General features: G+C 50.3%; 1 protein-coding gene across 1 annotated transcript in view; it reads left to right on the top strand.

Moving 5' to 3' along the window:
- Positions 1-18,983, top strand: part of DDX31 (DEAD-box helicase 31) — a 118,450-nt gene that overhangs the window by 52,852 nt on the left and 46,615 nt on the right. Inside the window, exons 15-16 of the mRNA XM_015407538.1 lie at positions 1,476-1,526; positions 8,220-8,359. Of these exons, the coding sequence (XP_015263024.1) occupies positions 1,476-1,526; positions 8,220-8,359 (191 nt within the window). The remainder of the gene's footprint in view (positions 1-1,475; positions 1,527-8,219; positions 8,360-18,983) is intronic.

Below are 18,983 nucleotides of genomic sequence, written 5' to 3'. Positions count from 1 at the left end.
GGGACCGTTGGGGGCGGGGTGTGTGGCCTTATGACTCACTTCCGGTGATGTCAGGGGGTGTGGCATATGCTAATGATTTATGCTAATGAGTTCCCCTAGCTCTTTTTCTACTAAACGACCCCTGGAAACAGGAGAGGTGTTAAGGAATAAAGGAAAAATTGTGTTTAAGCAACAATTTGAAATGCGATGTCCAATTGCAAAATATATTATTGAAGCCACGTTTAATTTTACTTCAAAGAGGAAATCAAAAGACACAAGAAAAGTATTTCCTGGGATCCAGCCTCGTGTCATTGCAAATGCACACAAGTTGAATAGTATTGCAGTTGTATCCCTGGGAATGAATAGTAAGGGGGGGGGAGTATTAACTTGTACCAAATGTAAAACCAGTCTACAATCCCTCCCCTCCTTCAGTTCAGATTAAACAGCAAGTCTGGAGGAGATGTAATAATTAATAATTATCATATGGATTTGTGTGTGGAATAGCCAGGCGACCCTAAGACTGTCTGGCAGCCAGAAGTTCTAGCTCTTTAAGTGTTATGCACCATTAGGTGGTGAGCAATGTTCCCTCTAAGCGGTGGAGTCTTGTGAGCAAAAATTCTACTGTGTGAGCTACTGGCATTAAAGTTGTGAGCGAGCAATTTGGCTGCTGCATAAATTAGTCTGCTCTGCAGCCATCCTTCCTGAGCTAAGACAAAAATGTGTGAGCCAAAGGCTAAAAAACTGTGAGCTGGCTCACACTAACTCAGCTTAGAGGGAGCACTGGTGGTGAGCGAGACTTGTTTTTAAGGCAAGAGATGTTTCAGAGGTGGTTTTGCCACTCCCTGCCTCTGCATTTCACCCTTGGTATTCCTTGGAGGTCGCCCATCCAAAATACTAGCCAAGGCTGACCTTGCTTAGCTTCCAAGATCTGACGAGATCAGGCTGGCCTGGGCTATCCAGGGCAGGGCAGGAGGAGGGGATGTAGCATATGCTGAAAGCCAGTGTGGTGTAGTACTTAAGAGTGTCAAGCTAGCATCTGGAAGATCCCAGTTCAAATCCCCACTCGTGCTGTGGAAGCTCACCTTGGGCCAGTCTCAGGCTAGCCTACCTCACAGGGAGATTGTTGTGAGGATAAAATGAAGGAGAAGGCTGTGAGCTGCTTTGGGTCCCCCTTGGGGAGGAAGGCAGGGTATAAATGAATTTAAATCAATCGTGCTTTGGCTCGCTTGCTTGTGCTCTCTCAGTTACTCTCGGAAGCTTGTCTCAGAGGGTGGCCGTGTTGGTCTTGCAGCAGAAGAGCCAGATTCGAGTCCCGCAGCACCTGAGAGACCGAGAAGATTTCCAGGGCAGGAGCTTTTGGCTAGATTCAAAGCTCCCTTCGTCAGATCCCCCCCTCTAGGGAGCCAGTCTCAAGGTCCTCCAAACAGTTCTTTGTCACTTCAGTAGAATGATTTCGTAAAAATCATTTTAATCATTCTTTTTCTTCTGTTTCAAAGGACGTCGCAGCTCGAGGACTGGACCTCCCGCAGGTCACCTGGATTGTTCAGGTAAGTCTTCTGCTTTGATCCTGCACTTGAAATACATGTGAGTGTGAAGTGATTAACCCGTCAGTCCTCGGCATTGCAGAAGTGCAGCCCGGAGGTGTTATAGGGTAACTGCCAGGTACATTCTCTGGCCCTGCTAGAAGGGCAAATGGAGAGGGCTCCCCTGTCCCTGTGGTTCTGGTACGTGGGCCGTTCCTCCTGCAGCATGGAATCTCTCCACTTGTGATATGTGCACACCGGGCAGAAGTTGGTGGCACAGCATTGTGTGGCCCGGATTTCCACACTCATTGCACAGTTTTGCTCTGCGGAATCTGGGTCTGCCGGTCAGTTCAACGGGAGGAAAAGAATCTGCCACGGTCAAGACAGTGCAAGAGAACCTGGAGTCACCAAGACCAGAGGCAGGTGTGGCCCCTCTCCCTCCTCCCATCGGCAATCCTTATACTTTCTCCCAGAGAAGCGAGAGGCTGCTGGTCAGTCTTACGGAGAAAGTAAACGCCTGCCTCCAGGGACAGTGTTCCGGCGTGGGCCAAGCCCATTTGCCTCCACTGACTCTGGGTCATTCAGTAGTGACCTTGGGGGCTGCATGGCTGTGTCTGCACCTCAAGATGGCTTGTGCGCACACACATCCCAAAGTCCCTGGAACACACCAGCCGTCTCTCCAGAGTCCCATCCTGCCCATCAATAGCAGGCATTCCACTGTTCCCTAAGGAAAGAGATACATGATAGAGGTTTACAGAATTATGTATGGGACAGAGAAGGCAGAGAAAGAAGTAGTTTCCGCCCTTCCTCACAGTGCAAGAACCCGTGGGCGTTCCATGAAATTAATGAGCAGTAGGTTTAGAACAGATAAAAGGGAAGTCCTTCTTCCCCCAAAGAGTAATTAACGCGTGGAATTCCCTGCCGCAGGAAGCTGTGGCAGCTACAAGCCTAGACAGTTTCAAGAGGGGATTGAATAAACATATGGAGCAGAGGTCCATCTGTGTGGCTCTTAGCCACAAGGTCTCGATGGAGCCCTCTATTTGGGGCACTGATGCTCTGTGTTCTTGGTGCTTGGGGGGGGGGCAAGAGTGGGAGGGCTTCTGGAGTTCTTGCCGCATTGGTGGACCTCCTGATGGCCACTTAGACTGGATGGGCCATTGGCCCGATCCAACATGGCTTCTCTTATGTTCTGAAGTGCTCACTAGCTTTCTGCTCCTCATGCCTCCCCTCCATGCTGCCCTCCAGAGGTCCACACATCCCGTCATGCACGGCCTTGGATGGGGCCTCTGCTGTGCAGGCTATTGGAAGCCGTTGGGGGCTTCCGCTCTTCAAGAAGACTCGGCTTGGCTTGGTTGTTGCACAGGCTGGTCCGAGAAGCTTGCAGAGATGTGAGAGAGACAGGCAGGTTGCAGTTAGATGGTCCTTGCCCTCTCCTGTGGCTGGGGTGCCACCTCTGGGTTGGGAAATGCCTGGAGACTTGGGGGGTGGGGCCTGGGGAGGGGAGGGGCCTCGGCAGGGATGTGTGTCCACCTGCCAAAGCAGCCATGTTCTCCCAGGGAACTCATCTCTGAAGCCTGGGGACCAGCGTAATTCTGGGGGCCCCGGAGCTGGAAGACCACTTTGGTAGACGACATCGGTAGGAGTGCAGCTGCTGGCCCAGCTTTGATGGTGAGAAAAGAAACGAGCCCTGAAGTCTGGAACATCCTAGCAACCAAAAGGCCAACCAAGGGCTGAAGGCAGCTCCCCTGCCTGGAACGGAGCTTCGTAGGCTTGAACAGGGGCAGCGAAGGGAGAGGTTGATCTGAATAGTCATGACAAGGAGAAAATGGATGGCGAGGAATTTGTCCCCCGTAAGGTGCTGTGGCTCAGTGGCAGAGTATCCGCTTGGCATGCAGACGGTCCCAGGCCCATTCCCTGGCTTCCCCAAGACAACAGTTTGGCTGCTGGGCACACCAAAGCACATCCTGCAAAACTCTCACAACCAGGGCTATTTTTGGGTAGGAACGCGCAGGAACGGAGTTCCGGCTGGCTTCAGAGTTGGCCACGCCCACGACAGCCAAAACCTCTGTGTGTGCGTGGCTACAGAGGAAAGGCCTTGAGAGCGACCCCCCCCCAGCAACTCTGAGGCAGGGGGGCCAGGGGGGCCCTGGAAGGATCGGGGAGGCATTTAAATGCCTCCCCATGCCTTCCCCAGCCTGTCCATGGTCCAGCTTGCCCGGGCAAGCCAAGGGAAGCCATGGGGGTGTGGCCTAACATGCTAATGAGCTGTGCTGTCAGGGGTGTGGCCTAACATGCTAATGAGTTTCTGCTGTTGGGTGTGGCCTATTATGCTAATGAGTCCCTGCCTGGCTTTTTCTACAAAAAAAGGCCCGCTCACAACCACATGCAGTCTAGAAGAGGGGTTCCCACCGTGGCGCCTGTGGACACCTTTCCTGGCACTCGCCAAGTGCTTTCAGAAAGTGGGCGCGGCCAGGTGGAGCTTTTGCCCATCAAGGCTTCTGATTGGCCAGATTTTAAAGAATGTTGCTTTATTATACATTTTCAAACGATCAAAATCATAACGAGACAGCACTTACCACCCACAATTTTGCAACATATGAAAAAGGACTTTGACACCCCCCCCCCGACTTGCAGAAAAAACTGGATATAAAGCAGACTTCCTCCACCACTGGTGGACCTGTAAATACATACAACCTTTCTGGAGACAAGTGATTCAACGGATGAAACAAATAACAGATGAAAACTTGCCTTTTCTTCCCGAAGTTCCACTCTTGGGCAAATGGACTGATCCAAACAATAATACTTAGAAAACATAATCAATACACGTTCTCTTATCAGTCGTGCGAACCACAATAGCGACACAATGGATAGACAAAGCCTGGCAAAAATCACATTTGGGAACATTTTGTTGTGAGCAGAATTTCAACCGACGTGTCACCCTCAAAGAAATATGAATCAAAATTTGTGGCAATTTGGTTTCCTCTTACAAAGTATATGACAGAAAAGGGCATTATTCCAGAAAACTTTATATAGGAAAATGATTTATTTTTTATCGGTGCATCTTCTCGAAAGAGCCTGATACTGTATTAAGAGACTGTTAAAACAATACGGTGTTTGTAAATCTGTTAACGGTTTTATACATGGTTATATCATAAGACCGTGTATTAAATGATGGGGAAATTTTTTAAAAAGGATGTTGCTTTGGCAGCAGCTTTTATCACAACACGAGGATCTTCACTGTGTGTCTGAAGGGAAGCTGCAGCAGGCATTTTGGGGCTGTGCCCACCGCACTGTGTCAGAATTCCAAAGGTGCCCACGGACTGAAAATGATTGAGGACCCCTGGTCTAGAAGGAAGAAACAATAGAGATATCAAGGTTTTGCCACAAAACGAGGGTTTGCCACAAAACGTACGCCCAGCACGAAGCTACAGCCAATTCCCACTCTTCCCAGCATCTCTGTCTGTCTGGTGCTCCTGGTTGTCGCATTCACCCAGGGGTACACCTAAAGCGTTCCGTGCGCCTTGGTGTTTAGTCATGCCGGCCACATGACCACGGAAACGTCTTCGGACAGCGCTGGCTCTTCGGCTTTGAAACGGAGATGAGCACCGCAACCCTAGAGTCGGATTCGACTGGCTTTCGAGCAAGGGAACCTTTACCCTTACACCTAAAGAAGTGGTCTGAATGAATGAGAAAGGGCCGGTCTTCATAAACAGCACATCACAGGGTGAAGCTTTTCCTGGACTGGATCGTTTTGTATTTCGGCAAGAGGAAGGGAAGGTTGCAGTCTTGAATGGTTCCTTAGCAACAGGTAACCTTGCAGCTGGAAAGCTAGCGTGTAATGGAGAAAGTTAGGAGAATGTAGAATGGAATGGAGAAACCTTTTCCTTGACAAGTGAGTTTTGGATATGCAGGGGGGGTTTGTTTCCCCCTGCTATGAGGGACCATTCAAGTGTATGATTTACACTCACAGCCTGAAGAATAGTCCGCAGCCCGGGAATAGTCTGACTGTGTCATCTCTGGATTGCAGAGACTAACTTGAGTTTGGGTTGCCTGGTTTGCCAGCCTCCAGGTGGATTGTTGAAAGGAAGCAAACAGCCGTGATGTATAGTGCCAAAAAAGGGGGTTCTTCACCAACTTGTAAATTCTTTTTTTCAGTATTCAGTTTACTGGAAGCAATTCAAACGCCGTCAACACCGACGATCCGTGCATATGACATCTCGTTTCGTGTATACCTTTATCAAAGTGGGTAGCGTTGAAATACCTCTATAATGTATAATGTATAATATACATCTGGTAACAGCTGCGAACAGCTGCTACAGCGGTTCGAAACCCACAGCGGCCAGGGTGAGCTCCTGGCCCTAGTCCCAGCTCCCGCCCACCCACCGGTTCAAAAGCAATAACATTTTTTTAAAAAGCGAGTAGATAAATGGGTACCTGCCCTAGGTGGCAGGGGCTACCCTCCTCCGTTGTGGGGTCTGATGGAGCGGCGGCGGCGAGCTGCCGCGGCGGCATGACGAGCGGCGGTGGCGACGAGTGAAGTGGCGAGCAGTGGCGGCAAGGAGGCGCAACACCAGCGGTGGATCGGACGATGGCGGAGGCGGAGCCAGAAGACGCAAAGGACGTAGAGGTGCAGGCGCGGCGGAGCCAAATGGACAGAGCCGGAGCCGCGTTGACGCGAACCACGCGCCAGATGGGTCCACCGAATACAGCCGACTCCGAAGACCACCAGAAGGAGAAGAAGAGGAGCCAAACCGAAGCCGAGCCGACAAAAGCCGAACCGGAAAAAGAAAGCAAGTCCCTCCACTGGGTGCCGGTAGGGCAGTCCCCACCCCTGACTACGTGTGGCCATAGATAGGGATAAAAAAAGTAACTGTAAGCCGTTCAGAGACCCCTCGGGGTTCGAGCGGGATACAAGTCGAAAGCATAAATAAATAAATGTCAATCCATTGGCCAACACTCTAGTCATATCTCATAGTCACATCCATCAAATCCATTCGTGTGATGAATACACGAAACGAGATGTAATATGCACGGATCGTTGGTGCCGATGGCGTTTGAATGGCTTCCAGTAAACTGAATACCGAAAAGAGAATGTACAAGTTGGCGAAGAACCCCTTTTTTTCGGCACTATACATCACGGTTGCTTGCTTCCCGTTCAACTTCCAGCCCACGATCTCTCTCTTTGGTTTGCGGCCTCCAGGTGGAGCCTGAAGTTCTCCCAGAGTTGCAAACTGATCTCCAGAGTACAGAGGCTGGTTCCTCTGGAGAAAACAGCAGCTTTGAACTCTGTGGCCACCTGACCTACCCAGGCTCCACCCCAAACCTCCACGAGTTTCCCAACCCCGAGTCGACAGACGTAGTTCCCGATAAGACATCTCGACGAAGCATTGGGATTTCCGGTGGTATGTGAGTGGCTGAGACTTGGCCGCCTCTGCTAGATTTCATCGCCAGCCTCCAAAGTTATCCCCTGGGCTGTGCTTCAGCCCTTGGCCCCGAGCATCTGTTGGTTCCAGGTGATGCAGTGCGGCGTGGTTGCCTAGCAACATTGTCTCCTGGAGTTCCAGGAGGGGAAGGGGGCTTGAACCCATGTGCTGTGCTCAGACTCCCCTGTTGGCTTTAGTTGGTGTGTTGGTGCTAGAATGCTCTTCGAGGTCTAATCAGCGTGCATTTACACAAACCTTTGAGTGAGGCCAAGATGGTGGAGGGAGAGGAAGTAAGGAGACGGTTCTTGGGAGATTTGCCAATTTGGCACCTCCTGATCCCCAGTCAGCCTAAGGAGCTCTTCACTTGGTATCCAACCCAGTTTGCTACTGAACATACGCTGCCGATTTCTCAGGACTGTGGCCCTGTTCCCACGTACATGGACGTCATGGGAGGACTGGCAGATAAAGCTGAGATTCCGTTCTGTAGGAAAATGGGGTGCTTGGGATCAGTTGAATGGCATGAAATTTCTGCATGTGGCATTTTAATGGGTGCGGGCTCATTCACCCATGCAAGTTGGGGCACGGCTGTTCTGTGATTAATGTAGACCAGTGTACACGTACATGGATACACATGTTAGCAAGCACGGTTCTTGCCTTCCCCATTTTCAAGTGCGCACTTAAAATATCATCCGTCCACACAAAAAGTAATGTGTGAATGCCCCCCCCCACACACACACACACACTGCCTTTCTCAGTGTTGCCTGTTGGTGTTTTGCAACTGGATAGCTCGCACCGATAGCTTTAAGCAAACAGAAATCTCTTTTCAACCCTGATACAATTTTAAGGAAACACCTGCAGCTTCTTATTTGTCCCAAGCCGATGGCAAACAGCTCTTGCGCGTTGAGGAGGGAGGCAAATGGGTCACGGATGAGTCCTGCAGAGAATGGAATTTTTATTTTAGAGGAAGAAAATGGTGAAGAGAGACACTGAGACGGCAGAAACTGTCCTATTATCTTCAGCCTGGCCGATGTGTCACATTCACATGTCAGAAAAACTTGTTATAGCTGTAGCATTGAATGATGCTTTGGCGGGAATGAATGTGATGGAGGCCGATAAGCAATTTCGTTCTTTCTTCTTTGTTGAAGGGGGGAGGGTTAAGGTGTAAGAACTGATTCTCCGAACGGCCTCCATCAAAGTGCACTGTCGTAATTAACCGCCTGCGTGATCTGTTAATTTCTTCTTTCCCCCGCCCCGCCCGCCTCTTCAACCCCTTTCCTTCCTTCTCCTTTTGAAGTATAATCCTCCAGCTTCTCTTGCCGAATACATCCACCGAATTGGGAGGACGGCTCGGATTGGCAGTCGCGGGAACAGCCTGCTCATCCTCGCTCCTTCAGAGGCGGAATATGTCAGCGTGTTGGCTTCTCACAAGATTAAGTGAGTCACAAACTTCTCCCAGACCAAACTTCCGAGCCAGCCTGTTAATAAAGCAGCTATGGAGCTTCCGGGTTGGGGGGTGTTTTTTTGCACCTTTTGCAAGCGGAGGTCGTGCGTGACCACGGTTCCCCCCCCCCCCCCAATTTGGTAAAGGTGTTCTTAATGAAGCTAAAATCCAAATACATATATTTTTTAACTTTGTTTATAATTTTTTAACTTTAACACAACCAGAACACCAAGTAGAACAGTAAAAATACAAAGTACACATCGGATCAAAACAATATTCAAAAGCAGATAAATCCGCCATTGATGGTAAAAAAACAACAACAACAGGTGTCCACCATATACTTCAGAGCAGTAATAGGTGCAAAGGAATAAAGAACCTCTTACACATTTGATTAGGAGTCATCACAGTGTTGAAATGATTTCTAAATACCTTTTGGGAATAGCAAATACATATTCTTAGAAGGAAATATTGACTTAGTTGCTATCACAGCGGACGTGGTTTGGTGTTGTGTCGGTATTTATCAGTTCAGGGCATCACAAAAATTATCCGTTAGATGGATTATTATTTTAGCTGAGGCTTGTGAGCGAATGCAGATGCCGGGACAGAGCATGTTTCTCTCCCACCCCTGCCCGAATGGTATCTTTTGAATGGGAACCAGGAGTGAGGGTTGTGTGGTCTTGAGAGAGCCTTTTCTTAACTCTGTGGTTGGGAGGGTACCTGAGTCCCAGAAGCACTCAGGTTGTAAGGGGTGGCTGGTGGAGCAAAGTTCCTTCTTTGAATCCAGAAGGGCCAAATCATTGACCTTGCCAGGGCAAATGCTGGCATGCCAGCTGCATCGTGCCCACACTTCCCATGGCGCAAACATGCACCCTGCCCACACTTCCCATGACGCAAACATGCACCCTGCCCACACTTCTAATGACACACAAATGCATCATGCCCACACTTCTAATGACACACAAATTCTTCTTACCAGCACTTCTAGTGGCACACAACTGCATCATGCCCAGGCTTCTGGTGGCGCAACCGTGCATTGTGCCCGCACTTCTAATGGCACAATGCATTTTCCTGCCCTGAACAGATGCATGTTCGGATCTTTTGCCTTGTTGGGACTGTTCAAGCCCACCAACCTGTCTTGGGCCTTGAGCTGCCACCTCTTGGTGGGCAGCTGTCATGCTCCTGGGCTTTGTGCTTTTCCCCTCCCATCCCTGCTGTGCTTGATCATGACCCTTTCCTGTCCCTAGGGCTCTTTTTGTAGCAGGAACTCCTTTGCATATTAGGCCACACACCCCTAATCTAGCCAATCCTCCTAGAACTTACAGAGCTCTCCTTACAGGGGCTACTGTAAGCTCTTGCAGGATTGGCTAGGGGTGTGTCACTTAATATGCAAATGAGTACCTGCTACAAAAAGTGCCCAGATAGACTTCCTCTTCCTGCTGGCACGTTTTGCCCATGCAGCAAAAGGCGTGCTGCGCTCAGCGCCCAGACCCTCCATCTCACTTGGGCCCCACTTCTTGCTGCCTCACTCTGTGGTTCGACCAAGCCCTTCCCTTGTTTGTCGCTTTGAGAGCCAGTTTGGTGCAGTGGTTAAGTGCGCAGACTCTAATCTGGGAGAACCAGGTTTGATTCCCCACTCCTCCACTTGCACCAGCTGGATGACCTTGGGCAAGCCATAGTTCTGTCAGAGCTGTTCTTGAAAAAGAGCAGCTTCTGTCAGAGCTCTCTCAGCCCCGCCTACCTCCAAGGGTGTCTGTTGTGGGGAGGGGAAGGGAAAGGAGTTTGTAAGCCGCTCTGAGACTCCTTTGGTTTAAATCCAATCTCCTCCTCCTCCTTCTTCTCCTTCTCCTTCTTCTTCTTGTCAGCCCTGATCTCTGTTCCTCCCTCGGCACCCCCCTCCACTGCCTTTGGGAGCTGACCTCTGCCCCGATACATCACCCTCTTGCTGGAAAACGCCCACTGTGCAAAGGTCTTCTGTTTCTCCCTCTACGAAAGGGGAGGAAACACAGGATTCTGCAGTGCATGACAGCCCCAATAGATGGTAAACTGCCGGAGTCCCAGTTCTGGAATCTGTGTGTTTAACTGGGACACATGGACGCTTCTTCCTGTGTGATTCAGTTATCTGCATAGAGCTGGATTGTGTGTGTGTGTGAGAGAGAGAGAGAGAGAGAGAGAGCGCAACAGACAGACGGAGACAGAGAGAGTTGGAAGCGGGGGTGAAAGGCAAGCTTGGAGACTAATAGATTGCCTTTCCGATCTGGATGGGCAGCTCCAAGCCCAGGGCAGCGTGTGGCATCAGATCGAATTGCCCTTTCTGTTCCTCACTGAAGCCTCGCTGAAATCGATCCCGACAAATGCCGTGTGGCCAGCGATGCAGAAGAATCTCTGTTTGCTTGTCTGGTGCATAAAGTCTGCCTGGAGAGCAAAACTGTGCACCAAGTTGGAAAGGCTTTTTTGCTGTTCGCGCTTTTCTTTTCCCGTGAACAAGTCGAGCTTGATCAGTGGATGGCCACAGCGGTACAAAGGCAGTTGGAGTCATTTTAGGCAAATTAGAGACAAACAGAGAGACGAATAGCTCAAAGAAGCCAGTATGTTGAACCAAATGCACCTTAAAAACTTGTGGGAGAAGTTCTTATGGGCCAGAGTGCACTTTGTCAGGTGCATGAAGCGGTCTTCTAGGTTAGCAGGCATATATAAATGCAGGGCTATTTTGGGGCACGAATGCACAGGAACGGAGTTCCGGCTGGCTCCCAAGTTGGCCACGCCCAGCAGGAACTCATTAGCATAACAGGCCACACCCAACAGCAGAAACGCATTAGGATTGGCTACATTAGGGGTGTGTGGCCTAACATGCAAAGGAGTTCCTGCTACCAAAAAAGCCCTGGGTTTTGACAACAAACAAGGTAAACAGAATAAGAAGCAAAAGGTGGGTGTGGCTGGATGAGCACACTTCTGGTAACATGGGGGGGCTCTAATATGCCAATGAGCTGTGCTGTCAGGGGTGTGGCCTATTATGCTAATGAGTTCCTGCTGGGCTTTTTCTACAAAAAGAGCCCTATATAAATGTACCTGCCCTGCCCTCGATAGCTCAGGCTAGCCCAGCCTCATCAGATCTCGGATGCTTGGCAGGGCTGGCCCCGGTTAGTACTTGTATGGGAGACTGCCGAGGAAGTCCAGGGTGGCTACGCAGCGGCAGACCAGAACGCCTCTTGCTTGAAAACCCTGTGGGGTCGCCACAAGTCAGCTGTGACGACAGCATAAAATAAATGTGCATGGTTACAGAGCGGCACGGACCAAGGATCTACGTCAGTATAAGGCAGCTTCGTGTGTGTTCAACTAGTCCACGGTGACTTCAGGGTTCTTAAAAAGGTATTGCAAAGAAGTGTTTTTAAATCTGTTTAAGCATTCTGCAAGTCTTCTACCTTGCCAGAAGTGAAAGTAGTAAGAGTTCCTTCTCACGGAGAATTAAAAGGCACACAGGATCCCGGTGAGCCAGTTTGGTGTCGTGGTTAAGTGCGCGGACTCTAATCTGGGAGGACCGGGTTTGATTCCCCACCCCTTCCACTTGCACCTGCTGGATGACCTTGGGCAAGCCGTAGCTCTGATAAGAGCTGTCCTTGAAAAAGATCAATTTCTGTCTGAGCTCTCTCAGCCCCACCCACCTCACAGGGTGTCTGTTGTGGGGAGGGGAAGGGACAGGAGTTTGTAAGCCGCTTTGAGACTCCTCTGGGTAGTGAAGGGCAGGGTATAAATCCAATCTCTTCTTCTTCTTCTTTTACCTCACAGGGTGTCTGTTGTGGGGAGGGCAAGGGGAAGGAGTTTGTAAGCCGCTCTGAGACTCCTTTGGGTAGTGAAGGGCGGGGTATAAATCCAGTCTCCTCCTCTTCTTCTTCTTATTGGCACCATGCCACTTTGGGATAACTTTTCTTCTAACGCCTGCTGCTCATAACAGTGCATTCCGCCATTCTCCCTATCCCCCAGAATCTGAACGCATGCACGCGCCCCATGTCTCTTAAAAGTTCGTTTCCAAGGTGCTGGGGCTGTTTTGCCCGTGTGCCTTATCAGACTTCCCTTCAAAGGAAGAAGAGGTGAAGAAATGTAATTTTCTCTTGCTGTTTTATTTGCTTCTGTCTCTCTTTTGGTCCCTTCAAGCAAGACGTCGTGGTGGGGGGGAGGGGGGGCTTGAAAAGCGCAAACGCCGTTGCGGGAGCGGCGCCGGCTTCCATTAGACAGCTCATCAGAGGATTGCTTTATTTCCTAACAGCCGCCTAACGAACTTATAAAAAGAAAAGCACGTCCCCATGAAGGCGTGAGTCTTCCTCCCCACCCCTCCCTTCTCTGTGACGCGCTCCCCGCTGCGTGAACCAGGTTCGCTTATCTGGAGGGCTGTATGCTGGCAGAATGCCAGATGAGAAGAAATGCAGGCAATGGGGCGGGGGGGGGGTTGTTGTTCTGACATCTCCGGCACATCACTGTCAAAGGCTTTGACGTTTTCATTCACGAATGCGTCAGCGCAACCGGGGTGGGGGTGGGGAAGCCAGCGAGCCTTTTGAAAGCAAAACAAGCAGGCCCCGAAAGGGCTTGAGCACGAGGGTGGGACGGCCCGATCCGAGGCACGTTTACTCAGAGGTAAATCTCGCCGTATTCAGAAGGGCTTTCTCCTGAGCTGGGAATCTGAAAGTAGTTCTGTTCCAATCTCATCTTTTCCATAAATACCTTGGGGACCCTGATTGAGTGGAAAGGCAGCATAGAAATGTTTTGATTAATTAATTTAAGTTTAATAATCAGTGCACAAGGAGACTGTAGGCAAGTCACACTCCCACCCCCACCCTCACCTAATTGTGCTATAATTGTGGTTTGCATTACAGGTGTCGTAATGGTTTCAGGTAATGTGTCTAAGGTGGTTTGAGCACTCAAGCAACCGGTGTTCCCTCTAAGCTGAGTTAGTGTGAGCTAGCTCACAGATCTTCTTCGTGGTCTCTGTGCATCACACCCTTGGGATACACTGCGCCTGCGCTGAACCTTCTCGGTACCGATAGCTAGCAAAAAGGGATTTTCGCGCCTCTCCCAGGTCACGCGCCGGCTCCACTGCGCATGACCAAGGAGGGGCACGCAGATCCCGCCAGTTCTCTTCTGACCGCCGCGCTGGTAGGACGCCTTCTGCCTCGGTCTGCTAAGTACCAAACTTTTTTTGCTAAACTTGCGTTTAGTTAGTTTCTCTTTCTTTATTTTTGTAGTTAGCATTTTTCTTTCGGTGTTTGTTCTTTACTTACGTTCCCCTCCCGCTGGCCTATGGCCCCGCGGTGGGGTTGTTTCAAACGGTGTAGGACTTGCGGTCTTAAAATATCCCCCACCGACGGGCACGCGCTTTGCCTCGTTTGCTTAGGGGAGTCGCACTGTGTCTCTAAGTGCAGACATTGCCAAACGTTTTCGAATCAGACGAGAAAAAACAGGGCAACTCGTCTACACTTGGCCCTGATGGAGAAGGCACTATCTCCACAGTCCTCTTCACCGTTGGACACGTCCGGGCACGCCTCGATGTCCACCTTGGCTGCGGACACTTGTCCTCCCGTTCTGGGATCGTCGACGTCGACGGTCGCAATCGATGCTTCGGCACCGAAACGATCGACGCCGATAAAGGACCACCCCGTACCTTCCAAGATCCGGAAGCAGGGCAAAGACTCACAGCAGTCGAAGAAACCTAAAACGGACAAACCCAAAGTCCATAAGGTTTCGGCTAGTCAGGGTCGAGATCCCACGCAAGAACCTCACCCGATCGGTTCGGATCTAGACATCGACCTTACTCAACAAACAAATCAGTCGCAATCTGATATGTCGAGCCGTCAATCCTCTCATGCCTCCCCAGAACGTGGAGTCGAGGATCGGCACCGACCAACTTCTCCTCCCCTGACTTGGGATGAGAGGCAATGGCATTATTTGTACGGGAATCGATACCCATACCCTTGGGCACTCCCGATACCACCCCCACCTGAATGGGATCGTCAGTCGGTGTCATCCCGCATTTCGCGCTTTCAAGATCGACCATCGGTATCGAAGCAGTCGATACCGACGCATCCACCAGACCCGGTTGTGCCCCCGATTAACACACCGGCACCGTCTCAACCTGAATTACTCGAATCATCTCCAGAACCATCCAATGTATCCTCCGATTCAGATGGCTTTTCTGAACATATCGAGGATGTAGATGCACAGCCCACCTCGCAAGATGTGGAAGCGGATTTACCTATTTCTCCATCAGAGGATGTTAAGTCTTATGGAGATTTTATTCAACGCATGGCATTAGATCTATCTATGACTCCTACTCTCGTTGCCAGTTTTGTGGATGATAACGTTTTTGACATTATGCACTCTAACACTTCGCCCTCCGTGGCTCTACCAATGACAAAAGTTCTCTTGCAAACTACCAAGGACTTTTGGACTCGTCCAGCCTCCATTAATGTCTCTAATAAGCGTCTGGATCACATGTACAAGGTCCAGGAATCAGGGGCTGAGTTTTTATACACACATCCTAAGCCCAATTCTTTGGTCGTTTCCTCGTCCACGAAAGGAAAAGCGAGCCACTCTACTCCATCAGACAAAGAAGGAAAAAAGTTGGATTCGGTTGGTAGAAAATTCTACACTGTCGGTGCAATGGGCATTAAAACGGCGAACTATGCCGCCTGCATGGGCCGTTATCAATTCAATTTATGGAAGCGTTTGAATGATTTCCTCCCGCACGTGCCCAAAGAGTGCCAACCTCAGATTAAAAGGATTCAGAATGAAGGGATGGTCTTGGCTAGACACCAAATTAGTGCTGCCAAGCATTCCCTGGAATCCGCTAGTAAGACTCTAGCAACCTCTGTAGCGTTACGCAGACATGCCTGGCTCCGCTCTTCATCATTGCCATATGACACCAGATCCTCGGTGGAAGACCTTCCCTTTGAAGGTTCTGGATTGTTTAGCTCCACCACTGACACGGTTCTGCAGGAAATGGATAAGAGTATCAAGACGTCCAAGAGTTTGGGGATCTCCCCCACGACCAAATACTCGAAATCCAAGCAGTGGCCTAGGCAACCTTGGTCGACCAGGCAACCGTACAACAAATCACCTACGGATCAATGGCAAAGACCTCCCTCTCAGTCACGGTCTTTTCCCCCGAAAAATAAGGGACAATCGTCCGGTGCCTATAAGTCGAAATTCCCTAAGAATCCCAAACAGGGACTTTGACTTCAACCTTACTGCTCAGACTCGCCTTGCACCCTTCCTGCACGCATGGCTCGCCATTTCTACGGACAAATGGGTGCACTCTATAATAAGAGATGGCTATCTCATAGAGTTTTCTCTGACTCCCAAAATCTCCCGTTTTATCAGAACCCCGGCGTCTCCTGCCCTGCTACAGGAGGTACAATCGCTGACACAAAAAAACGCTATAGAGAAAGTCCCGATGGCGGATTGTTGCCGCGGGATTTATTCCAAATATTTCACGGTCCCCAAGAAGGACGGAGGACTTCGTCCAATCATGGACCTTCGTTTTCTCAATCGGTTCATCATTTACAGAAAGTTTCGCATGACCACGTTGCAAAGCATTTTACCACTCCTGTCTCCAGGGACTTGGATGGTCACTTTAGATCTCAAAGACGCTTATTTTCACGTCTCCATCCATCCTCGTCACAGAAAGTTCCTCAGATTCGCAGTCGGGGAGGACCATTACCAATTCAAAGCCCTTCCATTCGGGCTCTCTACCGCCCCCAGGGTTTTTACGAAGGTAATGGTGGTTGTCGTCGCTCATCTTCGCCTTCAGGGCATTCAGATCTTTCCGTATATAGACGACTGGTTGATGGTGGCAGATTCAAGAGAATGTCTCCTTCAGCACATCACCATCACATTGTCGGTCCTATCCTCCCTTGGAATTCTGGTGAATTTACAGAAATCCATGCTGCAACCTGCAACTCGCGTGCAGTTCATAGGAGCTGTCATAGACTCCCTAGCCACTCGGGCGTACCTTCCTCGCCAACGGGCAGATACCATTCGTCTGGAAATTCAACGTTTGTTCCAGTCCAACGTGACATCAGCGGTCCACATTCAGCGGATCTTGGGTCTCATGGCAGCCACCACTTCCGTGATCGAATATGCACGCCTTCGCATGCGCCCGTTGCAGCTGTGGTTTCTAAAGAAATTTCGCCCTTCCATCCATCCTCCGAGCCTTCAACTGGTAGTGCCTCCGCAGGTCCTCGTCTCCCTGCAGTGGTGGCTCGTGGACACCAATCTGTTGGCGGGTGCACCGTTCCAACCGATCGTTCCCGTAATGTCCATCACCACAGATGCCTCCCTGTGGGGTTGGGGTGCTCATACAGACGACACTTGTGTGGGTGCTCCATGGCAACCCCTTTGGAAGAGTCATCATATCAACTATCTGGAACTGCTGGCCGTAAAATTTGCCCTCAGATCCTTACTCAGACAGGTTGTAGGAAAAGCTGTGTTGATTTTTACGGACAACACAACTGCGATGGCTTATATCAATCGCCAGGGCGGGACCGTGTCCAGGTCCCTTTGCAGGCTAGCTATGGACATATGGGAAGAGTGCCTTCATTGGAACATCACTCTCCAAGCTGCCCATCTGCCAGGAACTTTGAACCAACAAGCGGATTTCCTGAGCAGAGGGGGAGCATCGGACCACGAATGGGAGTTGAACTCAAAGTATCTCCTTCCTCTTTTTCAACATCTGGGACATCCCCACATCGATGTTTTTGCAACTCGATTGAACAAGAAGTGTCCCAGGTTTTGCTCCAGAGCGGGGTTGGACCCTCTGTCAATGGGGGACGGTCTGTTGATGTCGTGGGCTCACGACTTTCTATACCTATTTCCTCCGATTCCGCTGCTCCACAGGGTGCTTGTGAAAATACAACAGGACAAGCCCCATTGTCTCCTGGTAGCCCCCTGGTGGCCTCGGCAGGTGTGGTTTCCGACACTGCTGCGGTTAGCCAAGGGATCCTTCGTACACTTCCCGCAGGAGTTGGATCTCCTCCAAGCTCAGGAAGGCCAGGTCCTTCACTACGATCCTCTGAGTCTCAAGTTGACTCTATGGGAAATACGCTTTCAGTGATGGATGACCGTATCAATGAGGTCCTGTTGAATTGTCGTAAACTGTCTACTAGGACGTCTTACGCAAAGAAGTGGGATTTATTCCTACAGTACTTGAGTTCTTCCAATTTACCTCCTCCGCCAGTGGATTTGAGGTCTATTTTTGCGTTTATTTTGTCCAGAATGGACTTGGGACTCAGTTTTTCTTCAGTTAAGGTGTATTTAGCTGCGGTGTCAGCTTTTCATCCATCTATTGATGGGTTTTCAGTTTTCTCGCATCCTCAGACGAAACAGTTTTGTAAAGGTCTTATTCGCCTGTACCCTCCCCGTCGTTCTCCGACTCCGGCCTGGGATTTGGCTTTAGTTTTGCGGTTTTTGATGGGAAAACCCTTCGAACCACTGGCCACTTGCTCTCTAAAGTTGTTATCGCTCAAGACTGCGTTTCTGGTGGCCATTACTTCTGCTCGTCGAGTCAGTGAGTTGTCTGCTTTAAGGTGTGATCCACCATACTTGATTTTTTCCCCTCATGGGGTGTCGTTGTCTTTGGACATCTCCTTCTTACCGAAAGTCGTTTCGGAGTTTCATCTACGTTCAGATATAGTTTTGCCGTCATTTTTCCCGTCTCCTGCCAATGAAGAGGAACGGAAATTGCACTCTCTGGATGTTAAGAGGGCGTTGCTGTTCTATTTGGGCAGGACCAAGTCTTTTCGTCAGTCTCCAGCCTTGTTTGTTGCTCACAGTATGCCCTCCCTAGGGAAGAAGATCTCTTCCCAGACGCTGTCCAGGTGGATTGTGGAAGTAATCAAGCTATGTTACGCTTTGGCTAAGAGACCTCTTCCAGGTCAACTTCGCGCCCACTCTACAAGGGCGGTGGCGGCTTCCACAGCTTTCCTGAGAGGGATGCCATTGGAGGACATCTGCAACGCTGCGACTTGGGCTACTCCGCTCACCTTCGTGAAGCATTATGCCCTTGATGTCCGGTCTTCTCGTCGTGTGGCGTTGGGTCGGTCTATCTTGCAGACGGCGCAGGTGTAGGGCCTCGGCCCCTCCTCCAGGTAAGAGTTATTGCTTGCTATTCTCCCAAGGGTGTGATGCACAGAGACCACGAAGAAGATAGACAGGTTGCTTACCTGTAACTGGTGATCTTCGAGTGGTCATCTGTGCATTCACACCACCCGCCCTCCTTCCCCTCTGCTCTCGGCCCTTCATCTTGTTTCTTTGAAGGCTGTTGGGCGGCGGTCAGAAGGAACTGGCGGGATCTGCGTGCCCCTACTTGGTCATGCGCAGTGGAGCCGGCGCGTGACCTGGGAGAGGCGCGAAAATCCCTTTTTGCTAGCTATCGGTACCGAGAAGGTTCAGCGCAGGCGCAGTGTATCCCAAGGGTGTGAATGCACAGATGACCACTCGAAGATCACCAGTTACAGGTAAGCAACCTGTCTTTTTTTAGCCTCCAGCTCACACAATTTTGTCTCAGCTCAGGAAGGAGGGCTCCAGAGCAAACTTATTTATGCAGTAGCCAAATCGCTTTCTCACAGCTCT

Source organism: Gekko japonicus, unplaced genomic scaffold, assembly GCF_001447785.1.
Source record: "Gekko japonicus isolate JY-2015 unplaced genomic scaffold, Gekko_japonicus_V1.1 scaffold955, whole genome shotgun sequence".
Taxonomy (NCBI): domain Eukaryota; kingdom Metazoa; phylum Chordata; class Lepidosauria; order Squamata; family Gekkonidae; genus Gekko; species Gekko japonicus.
This window is presented reverse-complemented; position numbering and strand designations above follow the sequence as displayed.